An 18,124-nucleotide genomic window follows, 5' to 3' on the forward strand; every position below is an offset into this window, starting at 1 on the left:
CTTTATAATGACTTACCTATCCACACCACTTTCTAAAACTTGTGTGAAAAGGTATGGTTACACCGATAATGTTATAGGCTTGACTGCAAAAAATCTTGAAAAAAAATTGATTAAAATTTAATTAAAAATAGCCATTAAAAAAAATGAATAAAGGAAGTATAGTGATGGGAAAAAGCTTGACAATCCTCAAATTAGTTCTAAACGTAAATGAGGAGGTATTACAAGTTTTATTAAATGAGGGTAGGTGTGGCCATTTGAAAAGGTTTTTCAAGACGAAGAAAATGCGATTTTGAAAAATTTGCTGCATCTTTTTTCGCGTACTTAGGATTTGAAAGTAGTCGATTTTAGTAGTTTTTTATGTCATTCAGCGTAATAAAAGGCCGCACACACATCAGAGCGGATTTAGAAACAATAAACAACGTGATTATACCATTATTCATCGTTAAGTCCGCAAAAAAAAAAGTGCATGTGTGTTTGTATCTGTGTCATAGCAGAAGACAAGGACTCCATGGTTCATGAATTCAGAAAAGCGCCTAATGTAAAAAAAAAAACCTTGCAAAACCTTTTTTTAAGCTCACGAACAAAAAAAAAAGGGTTGTTATATGTTTGAACGCTTTGTGTTTGTGCCTGCCTGGCTGTGGCATCGCAGCGCCTAAACGGATTTACCGATTTTGTTTCATACCCGGAACAACTAAAATAGACCATGATCCTCAAAATTGATTCAGTTTGGAGAATGCTCTAAAGAAAAGGTAATTGTAGAGTGTTATTAGAAATGTTTCAAGTGCAAGTTTACGGTTCTGTACCGGAAAAGTTTGATTTTGACATTTGTTCAAATTTAAAGATAAACTATTAGAATGGCACCATTCATTTACCAAATGAATTGTTCTTCCGATCATGTCGCCCTAAATAGAATAATAACATAAATTAACAGTTTTAAATAATAAAATATTTATATTTGTATGAATCAAAAATTTACAATAAAAATATAAAAATCACTATTATAATATATATAAGTTATTTAAAGTAAAAGAACTTCGAGTAAAAGAATATTTTTAAAAGTAAAATCTTAACCCCATAAATATGTATGGTAGTAGGGTTTCCTATTTTATATACGCTTAAATTATAAGAAACAAAATCAACAGTGCAGAGCGATCAATATATATTATTTTCTTGAGGATTACATTAATCCATAAACCAATTTTTTTTCATTTCACAATTCTTGAATAGTAGTATAAGAGTTTTCATTATTAGATATAGTACGCGACGATTCCGAATCCGAATAACAACATGACGATCCCACATCATCCGAACTATTATCTGGTGTCGTTACCTAGAAATAATTAATTTTAACTTGATTTATCTCAAAGTGATTAAATGATCCAGAAATTCGACTTTGGAAAAATATAGTCTCATCTATGAATACAGGATTACTCAAAGTGGGGTACACGAACCCTTAGGTGCTCGCAATTTGTCGGTAGAGGGTCCGCGACAATATATAATGGTGAGTACGGTGTTTAGGTGTAGGAGTTCTTCAACTTTCTCAAAAGACTGGATTGGAAATACATTTGTGGTCACAAATGAGCGTACGAATTCTAGTTTGAGAGTATTAATCAACAGGAGTCATTACAGAAAGAAAGGCAGCTAGACAGAAAGAATATCCTCGCAACAATATACTTATGTAAGAATGGTTTTCAAACTCGGTCATGATAAATACAAAATACAGAACTCGATTTGATGCTGATTCAGAATTTAAGGTTCAAATTGTCCAAAGTTACTCCTAAAATCGTCTCGATATCAATTTACGACAAGAAACAAGCCCACCCATTACATAATTCTTATAATATTTGTTAACTTTAAATAAAAAACAGTATTTTCTTCAACTTTAAATGCTATCTAATTTGAGGAACCCTGTATTAATAGAATGGAAAAAAAAGAGGATTTAAATCTTGATTTCGATGCCTAACCTAATGCTTTCAAATAGCCTAAACGTTGATAGCGTAATAAAATAAGCTTACCTTTAAAATGTATTCATTCATAGAAAATATATTAGTTTTATTCGAATCGCTATCCATTAATCGTGTTTGATGATTTTGTGGTAGTGCTGGTAGAGCAATACGTGCAGCTGTATGTAATGCACTTATTGGCCCAGTAGCAAGTTCGGCAGCAAGTGACCACCATGGGCGATGACATTGTAAATGTAAACGACTTTGTGTATCATGTAAACTTCTGCTCAATTGATCATTATGTTCAGCTAAATTATGTACATCCTCTCTGGCAATCTGTAGTTCAGTTTGTACATTTGTCAATTCACTTTGGCGCATTTCAAGTTTTTTCTCCAATGCTTTGCATTTTTCTTCTAAATTTTCTCTATTGAGTTGCATTTCTTTTAAAGCCCTTTAAATAATGATTATAATTCGTACATTAATATTCACAAATTAAAAACGACCAGTAAAAATTTAGAATGGCAATTTTCGAATGAGAATTTTAAATTTCATATTCACGCTATTAGGACAATGGTTCCCTCAAGATATTTCCTATGTCGAAATGAATTTCGGCATTATTTCTAAATAACTATACTCGATAAGTTAAATCAGCTGGTAGAGAAAAATATTTACTCATTAAGTGTATCAATTTCATCCATACAAGCTGCATTAATCATTCGTTGCTCGTCAAATCGTTCTTCTAATTGTAAATGAACAGCTTTTATCGTTTCCAAATCAATTTCCTTTTGCTGTAATTTTTCTTCAATTTGTTGCACCTATTAAAATCAACAAACTTAAAAAAACATATCTAAACATTCAATCTCCTTCAAAAATGGTAAGTAAATTAGCAAATATTTTAACATGTATTTAAGGTCTATTTTTTCTTCCAATCATCCTTGCTTCCATTTCGAAATTTGTCTATACTACTCCATGCCAACCGAAAATATCACGCACTTTTTAAGCCTTGTGGCCTTCGATATTATTATTTTATTTAGATGACATATGAACCTAATTTTCACGTCAATTCAGAATGCTATTTTGAATTTTTAGAGTACATGGATATTGCAGCGTCTACGTCAGTTTTTCCATCTTATTTCTATGAATTGATATAGTTTATTTATCATAACCCAAATGTTATTGATGTTTTTCAAAATCATTCGACTATCTGGTGGTACAAAGAGTTGATAACACTTGTTTAAACTACTTTGTTGAATGTTGAAGTTGAAAATAACCAGAGTTTGTATTTAACGCATGCCTTCTTTTTACCCGACTGCACGACATACATACAGTTTCTGTATGCAGAGACCAAACGTATGGGCCTATTTTGATTATTCTTACGTCAATCTTGCGAATATCACCTAAGACGTGATAGTAATCGGCGACCTATCTTAAGTGAGGTATCATTGAGTAGATATTTGGAAATCTTAATTAAAAAGTGTGGAAAAAAAATTAAAAATCGGACTGCGTTAAATATAAACTGAAAAGAAAAAAGCAAGTCTAGTAGTGTACAACAGTCGAGGCCCCTTAAAATCTAAATCGTTTTAAATCTTTCCAATTATTATGAATCCCTACTGCCGCAGTTGCTATGTAAACTACTGAACTTGTTTTTTTCTTTTCAGATTTTCTTTTGATTTGTTTAAATTCATTTTTTTATTGTCATTAGTACTGATCGATCGATAAAGACAAAAAAAATGGTGAGCACTGAATTCAACAGGCGTTTGGCTCTTAATAAATAAAAACGAATTACTAAAAACGATCGATATTATACAGGCTCCCAACTGTCAAGAAAAGTGGTAAGATGAAATTAGAAATTTGATACCAAGGAAAATTTACGTTAGTGTAAATTTTATTTACATTTTTATCTGACCTCTTGTGGAGTGCGATATATAAAAAGCATGTTGAAACTGACGACGTTGTAACGCGTGTTAAATAAGACGCTCGTGTAGCCACAGCCTAAAGATCACACAAACGCTTGCCAAAAATATTAAATATATCATTGAAACCAGTAGATAAACTTGTTACTGATTGATGACTAATCTAATAAGGCTAATTTGTTTTAAATAGTAATGTATTTGTTTGTCTTATTGATCAGGCGATTTTAACAGAAAAAATGTAATAGCAACCGCAAGAGGGTAAAAAACAAAGCAGTTCCTGTTGCCATTTACCTACATTGTAATGTTATTCTTTATGTAAGGAAGCAAACAACTTTTGTAAGAAACGGAATCTGTTAACTTAATTCAGCGAAAACGATTAAACCACACACCTCATAAGTCTATGTCTTTAAGTTAACTAACCCATGTGCGATTTATGAAGCACTTTTAGTTTTAATTTGATATAAATAGCGATCAAATTTAACCCAAAAATTTTCAATCATTATATTTCTAAGTGTGCATGAATGAAATTATCGGAGTATGCTGGGAATGTTTTTTAAGAGTGTCAACCACGATTCTGATTAGGTCTGATCTAAAAGGGAAATCTAATCTGTGATTCGAATTTTTCTGTTAAATTCGTCCAATCTATTATTTACTATTTATAATAAACAAAATAAAGATATTAATAAATGGTAAAATTTCCCATTTACACATCATAGATAAAAATTACGTATTAATTAATACGAAATTTAATTAAAACATAAAACAATTACGTTTATTCCAATAGGTATTAAATCACTTCCTTGTTCTATAAAATCTACGTGAAATTGGAAAATTCAAAAGGTAAAAAAATGCAATGGATTATAATCGATGACGTAAGATTTTTCCCGTTAAGAAAAATAACTTGTGGTTTTTTATAGAATATATATATATATACCAAAAAAGTTTTTACTTATTTTTAACTTTGATAACGTCATGAATGTTATATTTAGTATCCGGAAAAACTTATTTGTGTATCAGGTTATAAAGAGAATTTTAGCATCAATGGTCTTATTCATGACATAATTTTTCCATTAAATATACATTTTTCCTGTAACCACACCCATGTTACTTGGGAATAATTTCTCGAGTATTCCCTTTATTATGCTTAATTATTTTCTAAATGTATTCATTAATATGAATGAGAAAAGATCAGGAATGGTTAGTTATCCAACTTTAAACCTAGAATGTTCATAGCTTAGTTCGTTAAACACATTGTTTTATGTCCTCCTTTATGAAAAACATTCCCTTTTACGGACCCCTCTCCCCTTTTGAAACAAAAGCTGAATATGGCCATAGAAGCCTAGCTCAAAAAAGGTAGATAACTAAAAATACCTAACATTACCAAGGCATATTAGTAGCGTAAACTGGGGTGACTGATTAAATTTAGGGAAAAGCCCTTTTTTTAAATCACTGTGACATTGTAAAACTAGCCTACATTGTAAAAAAATGTTCTATTTGCAAGAAAAATACGTTCTTTGTATTGTAGCAAGTAAATATATCCTTGATTCAAAAAAATTTCTTAAAAAAATTCTTTTTTCTTGAATTAAGTATTGAGACCATCTACTCAAGAAATGTGTTCTTGTTATAAGAACAGTAGCCAAGTATAAACCGTGTTTTCTTCAATCCAGTAATTTTTTTTACTGTGTACCTACTCAAATACAAAAATACAATATAAGTAAGAGAATTAGTAACTCGGCGAGAAGAAACTCCACTTTGCTGCGATATCTTTTAGTAAAAGCTTTTCTTTTTTCAATAGAATGAGTCCATTTTCTTGTAGAAAAAAACTGCAATACTATAACGAATCAAGTTCACGGTCAATATCAACATCCCCATTCATAGAGTACGATATACGATGGGTACGATGACTGTATGTGTGTATGAACCCTAACTCGTTGCCGTAGTGATGGTAAGGTGGTGTTATGACACACACTATGGCGTCAAGAGGATTTCAATGACTCATACACACACCACCACATATCAAGTTATATAAATGGAGACTACTTTCCCGGAGTCAGACCGGAGTTAATATTATATATGCTATATAGACAGTATGTCTAATAATTCCAGGAACTGGTATTTATCCTGCCGAACTCGTTTACTACTCTCGATGACTCATTCAAATACATCTAATATACACGATGCTTGGCTCCAACAAGTCCTCCCTCGTTCTATATTACAATTTATTTGTGCTTTTATTAATAGAAAAGCTCGAGTATCGCAATATTGTCGAGAATTAGTTTTTGAAATAAAATAAAAACTGAATGTACTTATTTTTAAAAAAAATGCCAGTGCAAAAATACGCACGGGTCATCTTACAAAAAGCGGGGGAAATGGTCTAAGATCAGAAGTAGTTTTGTAAAAAAGCTTTTTTAATAGAATAAAAAGATTATGCAAATATCTTCCTTCGGATTATTTTAAAATGATGATTATTTTAGGAGACCACAAATGTGGTATTGGTATAAGTAACATATATCTCAAAAAGTTTTCATTCGGATCTACAAGCGTGAAAAACTACGTGCACCGTTTGCGCCGAAATTGTTCGATTTTCGAAAATATGTTTCGACAAAAATTTCCAAAGATATTTATGAGAAACATTTGTGTTTTTTCGAAGGTCTAGAATCTAGATGATTAAGAAATGCACCACAAATTTGTTTTCTTAAACGCCAGTAAAATCTCACAAAAAAAAAACAACTAAAATTGCAAAACGAGATGTAAAGCTGCTTTATAATCACACTTCGCAATCAATAAATCTTTCATTTTCTTTTTAAATGAATGTATATTCGTTATCTTGAGTAGATCAACTGGTACTTTGTTGTAGATCCGAATGAGGTTCTTATAGGGACCTTCCAAAACTAATGTTAGTTTTGTTTTATCAATTGCCGTTTTTGTGCCCCAAAAATGAAATTGTTGACCAAAAATGGTATGATTTTCAGAAAGCGTGACAGAATCCGATAATTTCACATCAGATTCGTAATCAGCGGCCAAAAACATTTCCTAGGTAACAGTTGGGACGGTAAATGCTTAGTTTCAATTTTTGTACCAACAAGTGAAATTTCGGGTCAATAATTGCATGGTTCTTGGAATACGTGACAGAATTCGTGTACCTAATCTAACATGGGATTAACTTTTCCCAAAGTTCTGCTTTTTTTACGGGTGTCTTTTGAATTAGGTAATTTTATTTTTTAACTAGATGAAACTGTTTCTGTACGCATGTTAGGCCACTATATTCTCTAACACGATATATATATTATATTAAAACAAGTGAAAACAAACAATTGACTGAGTTAATTGTTGAAATACCATGTATAGGCAGTGTTGATAACTCTGTCACATTTCACATACATACATATCTGACATATTTAACTGATATTCTCATATAATGCGCAAGTGTTGATGCGCACTCGTTTGTTTTTTTGACGTCACGTAAATAACAAAAGATACTCACTTTGATATTAATACATACTATAAAATTTGTACCTAATTAACGCCCTCGTGGGTAAACAGTGATGTTTACAAAAAAATGTTTCAAACAAAAGTTGTTTATTTTTTTGTAAGGAACATTTTTTACATTGAAACTTTTATTCTATCTCTAACGGTTTACAAGATGGGTACTACGGACCCATGAACCAATTGACCCATGTTGCTCATTTACGAACTTGACTTTTTACGTCCTAAACACGCTGTAAAAATTTCAGCTTGATATCTCTTTTCGTTTTTGAGTAATCGTGACCACAGACGGACGGCCGGACGGCCGGACGGACGGACAACCGGAAATGGATTAATTAGGTGATTTTATGAACACCTATACCAATTTTTTTTTGTAGCATCAATATTTTTAGGCGTTACAAACTTGGGACTAAACTTATAATACTATGTATATTTCATATATACATGGTATAAAAAGCTTTAATCTTCACAAAGCAGCGCAACAAATTAATAAACTTTTTCTTATGTCGTTCAATTATGCGAACACTTCAGAAATAAGAAGCTCTTACAGAAGAAAAACAAGTTCAAATCGACATGTATTTGTCGGAGCTACTCGAACATATAAACAATTGAATTATTGAGAACCTACTATTTTTGAAGTAAGTTAAAAAAGTTCGAGTATCGTTATTGTGTAGAAAAATAGAATAAATTATTATTATATAGGTAATTCGAAATAAATTATACCTATTATATTATAAATTACCTTATGAACTAAATGCATTTTATCATCTCGTAATCTAGATAATTTTTCACGATCCTTTGTTAATTGATTTTCTAAAGCATTCACTTGTGATCGAACCATTAATATATTGTTCTTTTCATTCTTTATTTCTGTCGTGTATTCAATGATTTTATCTTCCATTGTACTAATATTCTTCTTTAATTCTTCATTTTCCTATATTGGAAAAGAACATTTTTTGAGATAATTTCATTTTCGTAAATTTTGCAAACTACTATCAGTATTGAGCCAGCATAGAGTATAATCTCACTTTTCTTATCTTCTGATGACCAAAAGATTGAAAAAAGGAGGCGAAATACATAATTCTCATTCTTAATAAAAAAGTATTTTATTTGGGTTTTTTTTTAGTTAGTGTAACTGACCCAATTGTTAGTAGCAAAACTAACTGACACATTTATAAAATATAATTAAAATTTAGGTCAAAAGATCTCAATATTTGTTTGGAGTTTTTATGAATAAAAAAAAAGTGTGCTTTTTAACTTGAAGTCTAACATAATTACAATTTGGATCAGTCAATCTACATATGATTAAAATTAGGGTCACAAGGGTGCTTGGGATCCTACTCATGTATTGTATTATTGTATTGCTGAATATTGGAAAGCCCCAATTGACATAATTTTAAAATATGATTAAACTTCGATCAAAAGTCAATCTAAATATGATTTAAATTAGGGTTAAAAGTGTGCTTTTTATACTTTTACTCATGTAAATAGTAACATCCATGTACCACATAAACCGAATTAACAAAGAAATATAAGCTCGAAATTATGAAAAAAATACATACTTCTTGTGTTTGATTTACTAATTGTTCAGCGACAAGAACAGCTTCTTGTGCCTTTTTTGCTTCTTCATTTGCCGTTGATACTCTTAAATTATCTGTATTAATTAATTCTCGTAAAACAGCAATTTGTAGCCTTTGTTGATCAATCTGTTTTTAGAAAAATAGTAACTGGTAACAAATTTGACAAAGATATTGCGTGGAAAAAGATTAAAATTATTTTGATCTGAAATAAGATTGTGGGTGAATGGAAATCTTGGATGATATGAATTATTGAAAAGTAGGTAGGTATATACTAGATAATATTATCATTTATAAAAACATCAAAAAATACAGCTTTATAACTTCGGTTGAAACTTTTATTAAACTTACAGAGCTTTAATTGCTTCAAGTTTTCTATAATTTTTACGTGTTTTATCTTAGAGATTGAAAACGTTTAAAAATAAATTTTAAGGATTTCTGTTCGTACAATCAACCTATAAATATACTAATTTCTTATTTAAAATGATTTGGATGCAAAACGCGGATAGTTCATATTAATTTCGATGAGGTAATCGTTTATTCAAAAAAGTATACTCAAAAATATACCTTAAAGTACACACATCAACCGACAACACATACAAGCATCATTAATTTTCAGTTAATGTCTATATCATTTTTTTAAATTAATCTAACATTTATCGGCGTGCAGTCGTAAATATTAGGCGAAAATTTTTATTATTCTATTTTTTCGTATTTCATCGAAGTGTCAATAACAATCTTAAGTGGTTATTTATCCTTTTGCATACAATTTAGGAAAGTGCCACAACAAAATTTGTATTTTAAATTTGTATTTTAAAGATTCACGGAAGCAACCATAAATAGTTCACTTTTTTCTCCCTCTACTTTTTGATAATGCAATAACTTATTTTGTTAAATTCAATTAGCACCCCTAATTTAAGCATCAGTTTTGAAATATCGCAACCCAAAAATATTTCAAACTAACTTTCGCTTTTATTAACATCCAACCAATAGGTATGGAATTGGGATTATAGTTAGTCTCTAGATGACATAGAGAGGACGACGTTTTAGATTTTTTCAAATAAGAAGTTATTTTGGAGTTATTATGTATTTTATCCACTGGTAAAACAATATTTCCTTCTCATTTCAATATAGGTAGTTAATGATATTTTCTTGTAACCATGAAATAAGTATTGAATTAAAAATTATTCAAAGAGCATTATTTCATGCAATATATATTATAAAATTCAAATACGCGTTCATATATAACGATATTCGAAATCCATGGTTTAAAATATCCAAGTATCATTAACTAACTATGTTGAAATAAGAATGAAAAATATTACATTATCAGTGGAGAACAGGTCTCGATTTACCTACTGGGCCACATGGGCCATGGCCCTAGACGGTAAATTTTGGAAGCGGCAAATTGATCCAAATATTAAAATATTTTTGGATACATGTGAATTTTATCTTAGAAACATATTCTCAACCAAGCGAATTATATTTAAATCCTGATTCATATTCTTTCTGAAATAATGACAAATTCTTAAGCATATAGGATCGATAAAAAAGATTTCGTGCAATTATTGCATCAGTTCAAATTGTATATGTATTTGATTGTATCAGAACACGCTGATGAAACTTTGGGAGGAAATTTTTGCCAGTGCCCAAGAATAGCGCTATGTGTAAATCCGGCCCTGGTGGAGAAAATTCTTCCTAAGAATAATGTTCTGGCATAATACGAAACCAGTACGTTGGCTTTAGGATCACTAATTCTAATTCTCAGGGAGTATATTTCCGTATATATATACTTTGATAGACTAACTTGAAAACCCAAAAGAAAAATTTTTGCCGAATATTTCGATATTTGTGCGCCGATATGCGCTGGACTAGATCTAAGTAGTTTATAAATATATCAATGTGTAAGCGACGGCCAAGTGTATCGCGGACATTACACTACAGTCACTGCCATGTTTATGTTTAGTAGTAAAGTAAATAAATAATAAATAATAATAAAAAAAATTATAACCAACCTGTGATTCGAGTTTAACCGAATGCTGAATCATATCACAAAGTTGGGCACGACAATGGCGCCACGCATTTAACATTAACATAAAACCGACGCGTCGTGACGCCTGTTTCATGTGCAAATTGGCGGCGGCAGTATCGTTGTCGATGTCGCTATTACAATTATCATTACCATTATTTGAATTTGTATTCCTCCCCATATCATTTCTTATTACAATTTCTTTTGTTAAAATATTACTTCTTTTGTAATTAATCATGTAAAAATAAAATTATGTTAAAAAATTTTAAATTATATGTAGATTATTATCGTTAAGAGGTCATTAATTTTTTCGTGGCTTCACACCGAATAAAGGGTTTTTATAGTGTAAAAAATAGACCGGAAAAAATAGACCTGGAAAAATAGACTAACAAAAATAAGACCCGGAAGAATTAGACCGAAAAATTTTTTTGTAAAAGTGTCCCATTTTTGAACGCAAGGGCTAAAAACTTCAGAATACAACCAACTCCGCATCTATAGTCGACAAAAAACTCCGAAAGACAAAGTTTCCGAATTTCAATTTTGTGGATCTTGAAACAAACTCTCGAAATCGTTGCCAGCTTTCGTTATACCATTACTATATTGGCACAAGAGCTGGCAATGTTACGAAAAGTTGATTTCAAAACGGCTGGTACATATTATCATCTTATTATTGAAATAAGGTGGAGTTGAAGTACGTCTGTCACCTTAGATCTGTCGCGTTTACTAGTGTACATTTCCTAAAGAAAATGGAAAAATTTAAAAACATTGAGAACTTTAATTTAAATTATTTTTAACATGTCCCAGATTAAATTATATCCCAAAATAAATTATAATTGCCACACAATTTTGCCGTAGCTAGGTTTAGGTCGCCAGATATTAATATAATAATTATAAAAAAAACGTCTTCATATCATTTTAGTGTGACTACAATTTTAATATGATATAGTTTTATATTTAACTCTCAAGAAGAAAAGGCATATTCCTACTTAGTTGAATAAAGAAAGAAATACCCAAATTGAGCCTTTTAAAAATTCAACAATCAAAAATGTTCCCAACCCTGGTACCGATATGCCACTGTTTCTAAATATTTTTATTGTGAAAAAAAATAACCCATAAAAACCAAGTTTTGAAAAAAAGGGTTGAAATTCGGTCCAAATTTTTTTCGGCAGACAACCAAACATTCAGACACTACGAGTTAAAAGAAAGGTAGTAGAAATTCGTATTGATCAAATTAGGTACTAATTGAATAATTTTTCTCTAAAAAAATTTTTAATTCCTTGGTAACGAACGTAAATTTAAGAAATCTAAGATTTGTTTTTCAAAAAGGTTAAAAATCAATTACTGAGTTTATTATCTCTAGCGGATAATATATTATAGTAATTTTCAATCCATAAATTGACATTGACCTATAATACTGAACTTGTTTCCGCCATAATATAAAATGATTGTTGTTATTTTGCTATCTCAGTTAATATTAAAAAATGCACGGCTTTCTAGTTTTTTTTGCATGTTTTCAAACAATTTTAGCCGTATTCATAAACATTTTTACGTATTGTTTAAAACACAAAACTGAAAATTGCATATGTAAAATAATTTGAGCCAACGTAAAGATACTATGTTCGGCTGATGTATTGGGACGGGCCAGACTTACGAATCTTATCTTTCGTGTGGGAATTATAAAAGTTGAAGTTGTATCATAATAAAATTTCATACAATCAAATGTGCTTTAGGCATAATGAATAAGATCGGAAAAAAAAATAGTTGCAGAGCGGAAAAGATTATTTCAAGGGATAAAGAATGTTTTTTTTCCTGATATGTCTTATTAACATTGATAGTTGCGTCTTTAATGCTTTAATTCTATTACCTTCTATTCGCCAAGACTACGAAATAAATATTTTTAGTCTTCAATACATAGTATAAAAAAAGTCGCTTCCGACTGTCTGTCCCTATGTACCTATGTATGCTTAGATCTTTAAAACTACGCAAGGGATTTTGATGCGGTTTCATCTAATAGATACAGTACAAGGAGAAGGTTTTTATATATAATACATGAATAATATAGTAGAGAAACTGATAATTTTAGAGGTTAAACGAAATTGTGAACAAAAGGAGGGTAAGTGACGGCATATGAATTAAAGGTTTTAATTAATTTTGTATTTAAAATTGAAGTTGCCCAGCGAAGCGAGTAATTCAGAGCTAGTTACTAATAAAGAAATGTTAATGGTTTTAGTTTTGCACTAAGTTCAATTTATGAATCCGTGCATTTATAAGATTTAATTTGCTCTATTATTTTTATTAATTCATGTTACGAGATAAATAAATAAAAACAAATTTTTTATTTTGAAGACTTAATAGTTTATAGACCTTTTATAGTAAAGGGGTCATTCATTTATAGGGATCATTTGGATTCACTGACGTTTAGTAAAAAAACCAATATTATTCACTGAATTCGATTGTAAACATGCGTCATCCTCCAAATTTTTTCTAGGCATTACTACAAAATTCACAATAAATAAAAATTGTGCTAAAATGTTAGAGGTCATACTTTCAACCTCATGAACCGGATTAAGAAATAATTCAAATTTTCGAGAGTTGCACATTGTTTATGTTAAAAACACTTTTCTCCAGGGCTTCATACGAAACGAAATTTCGACACGAGTATTGAAATTTCGATTTCGTATGAAGCTTTACTTTTCGCTAATAGATGTTATCGGTATCCAATGATTAGAAGGTATATTATTTTATGAAAAAGGGAGAATTTCTGGTCATAGTAAAAAAAAAGTTTTTCCGGGTGTTTCGATATAATGTTGTGTGCTAATGAGTATACGCCTATACTTATACGCCTTCTGTATAAATTTCAAGTCAATTCTCTGTACAGTTTTCGATAAATTAATTATTAAAAACAGACCATTTTATATGGTAGTGTATGAAGAAGTCGTAATATATATTGGTTTTTTAGTCAATAAGTGCTTTTAAAAATGTTTTACCATTTGCATAAACAAATTATATTAGTATTCCTCAAGTTTTAAGCTTTAAAATCGTACCAATTAAGAACTGTGCATAAGAATGAAAAACTTTTATTGGTAAAATCACTGACTTTGATAGTTAATTTCACCTAACCCGTACAGAGAATCGATTTGAATTTTTATCAAAAGACGTATAAAAGGATGATTAATTGATAAATAGAATTTCAAATATTTGGTATGATTTTCAATTTACGGTATCGAAATACCTCAAAGAGTTGAAACGAAAATGATAAAAATAAAAAAATTTATTTATCAATTATAATCACCCTTGTACAGGTCTTTTGTGAAAAATTTATATAGAATATCTGTATGGTTTATGAGAAATGTGCCCTTTTTTTTTATAAAAAAAACTTTCTTTGATAGTTAATTTCTCCTAAACCGTAAGTAATAAATAAATTTTTTTGGATCATTTATTTATTTATTTATTTATTTATTTATTTATTTTTTTTTTTTTTTTGGTATCGAAATACCTTAAAAGATGAAACCAGAGTGAACTTACAACCCTAGTATACATCTAGAGAGTTTTTTTTGCATATCCCTTCTTGTTAGCATTTATCTTACCGAAAGAAATGCCTATAGCTTTTTCTGCCATGGTTAAGAATTCTCGAGAATTAAAACAAATCTACCTGTCATTATGAAGTGATGATTCTCGATTGTCCATTCTAGTAGATCCATCGAAAGATAACGATCGTCGAGATTTATGACGGTTCCGTGATTTTCGTACAAATAATTTCCCAGTATCCGTATTATAATAGTTCTTAGTATTACTGTTATTGTTACATTTATTTGTTGGTGTATTTGGTGGTGTTATTGTTGATGACGTTATAATTTGTTGTATTTTATCAGCCAACATTCGCCGTTGATGTGTTCTAGATGATGATCTGGATGAACGTATTGTGAATTTGCGACATGATGGAATTGGCGTTCGATTATTAACGCCAACGACTGTACCAACTTCTGGTGTTAATGAAGTTGGGTGTTCGGTTGTTGTTACAACGGCCCCAACACTGTTATTATTAGCTTTATTTTCATGTAAAGCTATTAATTGGGTATAATCACCACTACCGCCACGATTCGGTGGTGTATCTGGTAGATGTTCGACAATTAAAATTGATGTATCTTTGCACTGTTTGTCCATTGACATACTTGTTATTATGTTTTTATTTTATTAGAAACTGTGTTTGTTTTTATCAAACAAGCACTTGTTTACAACGCTTTCTATAAAATGGTTCGTGGCTTTCTTTGTTATTATTTTAAAAATTTCTAATTGTGAAAAATATTTAAATATTTTTAGAAAATTTGAGTTAGAAAGTCGAGATATTTAACAAAAATTAAATTAATTCCCATTGACCTCATTTAGCAGATTTCAAAAATGGACCGTTTAGCTTATTTTTCGGCAAAAATTTCATCACAGACATAAAAATACTATACCAAGAGCCAAGCCTGCCAAATTTTGATCGTAAGCTGGGCATCTGGCATTGGTAAATACCAATAGATTAGTCAGTATACACTTACTCTACACTTAATTGAATGTCCGCTAAAAGTGGCTTTGAAAGTTATGCCATCTCTCATATAAGCAAAATCAGATCGTGTTAGATATCCCAGGATTCGAATTTTATTCCAAAAAACGATAACCAAAAATTTAAATCTGTACAAACTTATTTTTGCTTACCTTTCCTAATCTACTGAAATAGCTGAAAAACGGTTTCAAGAAGTTTTTTTGATGAATTTACCGAGCAATCTTGCAATAAATGATTTCAAAAACGTTAGGAATACTATCAAAAATTTCCCAATGATAGGTTTATGCTCTAGATTGATTTCAAAATTTTAAAAATCTTCAAGAAGTTTAATCGCATTCCTTGTCTTTGGTGTCAGCCTCAAGTTATTAAAGGTGACTCAACACGTGAAAAAGAGTTGAAAACAAGTTCGACAGGCTTGAGTTGAGACGATGAAAATTTGACTTTCTCTTGATACCTAAATATAGACATACATTTTGCAGTAAAATCCGAAACCAGCTTACAGCTATAACATTATTAAAGGTGACTCAACACGTGAAAAAGAGTTGAAAAAAAATTTGATAGGCTTGAGTTGAGACGATGAAAATTTGATTTTCTCTTGATACCTAAATATAGACACACATTTTGCAGTAAAATCTGAAACCAGGTTACAGCTATAACTTCAATCTAATATGTCGTCAAATTCTAAAATCGACTGGCCCGATAAAAAAATAAAATTTGCAAAACCTAATCACACCTTTTATAAATATTGCATCAAGACTTACGTAGCTATTCATACTATACATACTCTTATACTGCTCATAGTAGACACTAATATTTCGAACATTATACTTTACGGCAGGAATGGCAACTGATCGATCGGTAAGGTGAAAAAAAATACAGGCCCCCACATTGGTGCGAAAAATTTTTGATGAGGGCGTTCATAATCGATAAAAGAACAGGCAATGGATTGACGAATTATAATAAAAGGATATAGGCAAACTCACCCTTTGGATTGAGATGAAAGAAAGAGGATAACTCAGTTAATTTATCATTATAGAAACCAAAAGCGTAGCTGTTCTTGGTTGTCCTTTACCATTGGTACGCAAAAACAAACTTGATTCAGAAAAAAAGAATCTCAAACTGATGGAATTTTCCATTAGTATCTAATGGAAAGTTTTATGAAAGTCAAGTTGCAGGAAATAAATAAATAAAAAGTCAAAGTTAATAGATATAAAGGTCAAAAAAACCCAAAATAGAATATCTTACAAAATATAGGTATTGTTTATTATTTGCATTTATTAATTAATTTATTAATATATTTTATTTAATAAAAGACGTAAAGAATAATGAATTAATAATAATAACTTGACACACCCTACTATTGGTACTCCCAATTGATAAATTCCCCAATTCGCATACAGTTCTGGGAAATACGTTAAATGTTTCTGGAAGGAACTAAAAATTAATCATTTTCCTCAGTACAAGAGTTATAAATAAGTTTTTATTTAAATAACATAAGCACAATACATATGTGGATATATATTTCAAAAATATAAACCAGTGGCTTAGAATAGAACTACGATAACAGGGCTTAAACTGAGTTTCAGGTAGCGTACAATAATTCGATAAGTATTAAGAAACCAAAAACCGTTAAATGTATAAATGAATTATGGCCACTCTTTTAAAATGGCAAGCTAGTCTTTTCATAGACCACTACAGCTTTTTTAAGCCTGCTTATGATTGCTATTTTGACTACTTAACTAAATTTTCCCAATACTCCATACGTACCCAAGCCACCAAAAGAAAGATTTTAGATCGATGAAAAAGAAAATTAATCTTTTTGGAATGTGAAACTCAAAAGGTCACATTTGTTAAGAAGCAAACTAAACCAGCGAAGAGAGTATGGTTTACTCACGAAAAATATTGCCCAATAGTCAATAATCTTGAGATAGTAGGCTCAATAGGCCAACTTAATAGTTTTATATCCAAATAATAGTTTTGGATTAATTTGCGACTCACTATTCTATGTCCCAAGAACTAGTTATCGATACATCTCCCCACCGCCCCCAAGGCAAACTTAATTTCTGGGAAATCCAAAAAACGTTTTTGGCAGATATAGTAGAGGGCCGTAAGATTTATACATCAGAATCCAGGGCCAGTCAATGAATCTTTACAAAAACTATTCGATTGCATTGTTTAAAACTTACTTAAAGAAGTTAAAAACAAAAATTTGTGCGATCTTGGATCTTAGTTTCGGAGGACCAATCTTGTAACCGTAAGAGATACAACAAAAGTTTAAATGTAAAAAATGTTCCTTGTAAATTAGTGCCCTCGTGAGGGCACTAATTTGAACTAAATTTGGACTAATAAAAAAGTCCAAATCATTAAGATATCAAATCAGCTAATGAACCATTATGACGATACAATTGTATTTTCCAGTAAATTTGGACCTGGTACAATAATATGCTTTAATTCAAATAACCTATTTTTTGTTTAGTTTAGAATTTTAATTAGCTGTAAGTTAGCTTTATGTAATAATGCATGTCCTGACCTAATTAGTGTCCTCACAGGTAAACTGTGATGGTTAACAAAAAATTATTTCGAATTTGTTGTATTTCTTTACGATTTACAAGATGGACCTAAAACCCACC

General features: G+C 30.4%; 1 protein-coding gene across 1 annotated transcript; it reads right to left on the reverse strand.

The window, feature by feature from the left end:
* Window positions 1-1,050: 1,050 nt before the first annotated feature.
* Window positions 1,051-15,128, reverse strand: LOC123295520 (SUN domain-containing protein 2-like). Its single transcript, XM_044876899.1, has 7 exons — window positions 14,601-15,128; window positions 10,935-11,169; window positions 8,905-9,048; window positions 8,085-8,276; window positions 2,616-2,758; window positions 2,016-2,394; window positions 1,051-1,330 (listed from the first exon to the last, which is right to left on the reverse strand). The coding sequence occupies exons 1-7, from the start codon at window positions 15,116-15,118 to the stop codon at window positions 1,211-1,213; spliced, it is 1,731 nt and encodes a 576-aa protein (XP_044732834.1). The 5' UTR covers window positions 15,119-15,128; the 3' UTR covers window positions 1,051-1,210.
* Between the last annotated feature and the right edge of the window lie 2,996 nt (window positions 15,129-18,124).

Source organism: Chrysoperla carnea, chromosome 3, assembly GCF_905475395.1.
Source record: "Chrysoperla carnea chromosome 3, inChrCarn1.1, whole genome shotgun sequence".
Taxonomy (NCBI): domain Eukaryota; kingdom Metazoa; phylum Arthropoda; class Insecta; order Neuroptera; family Chrysopidae; genus Chrysoperla; species Chrysoperla carnea.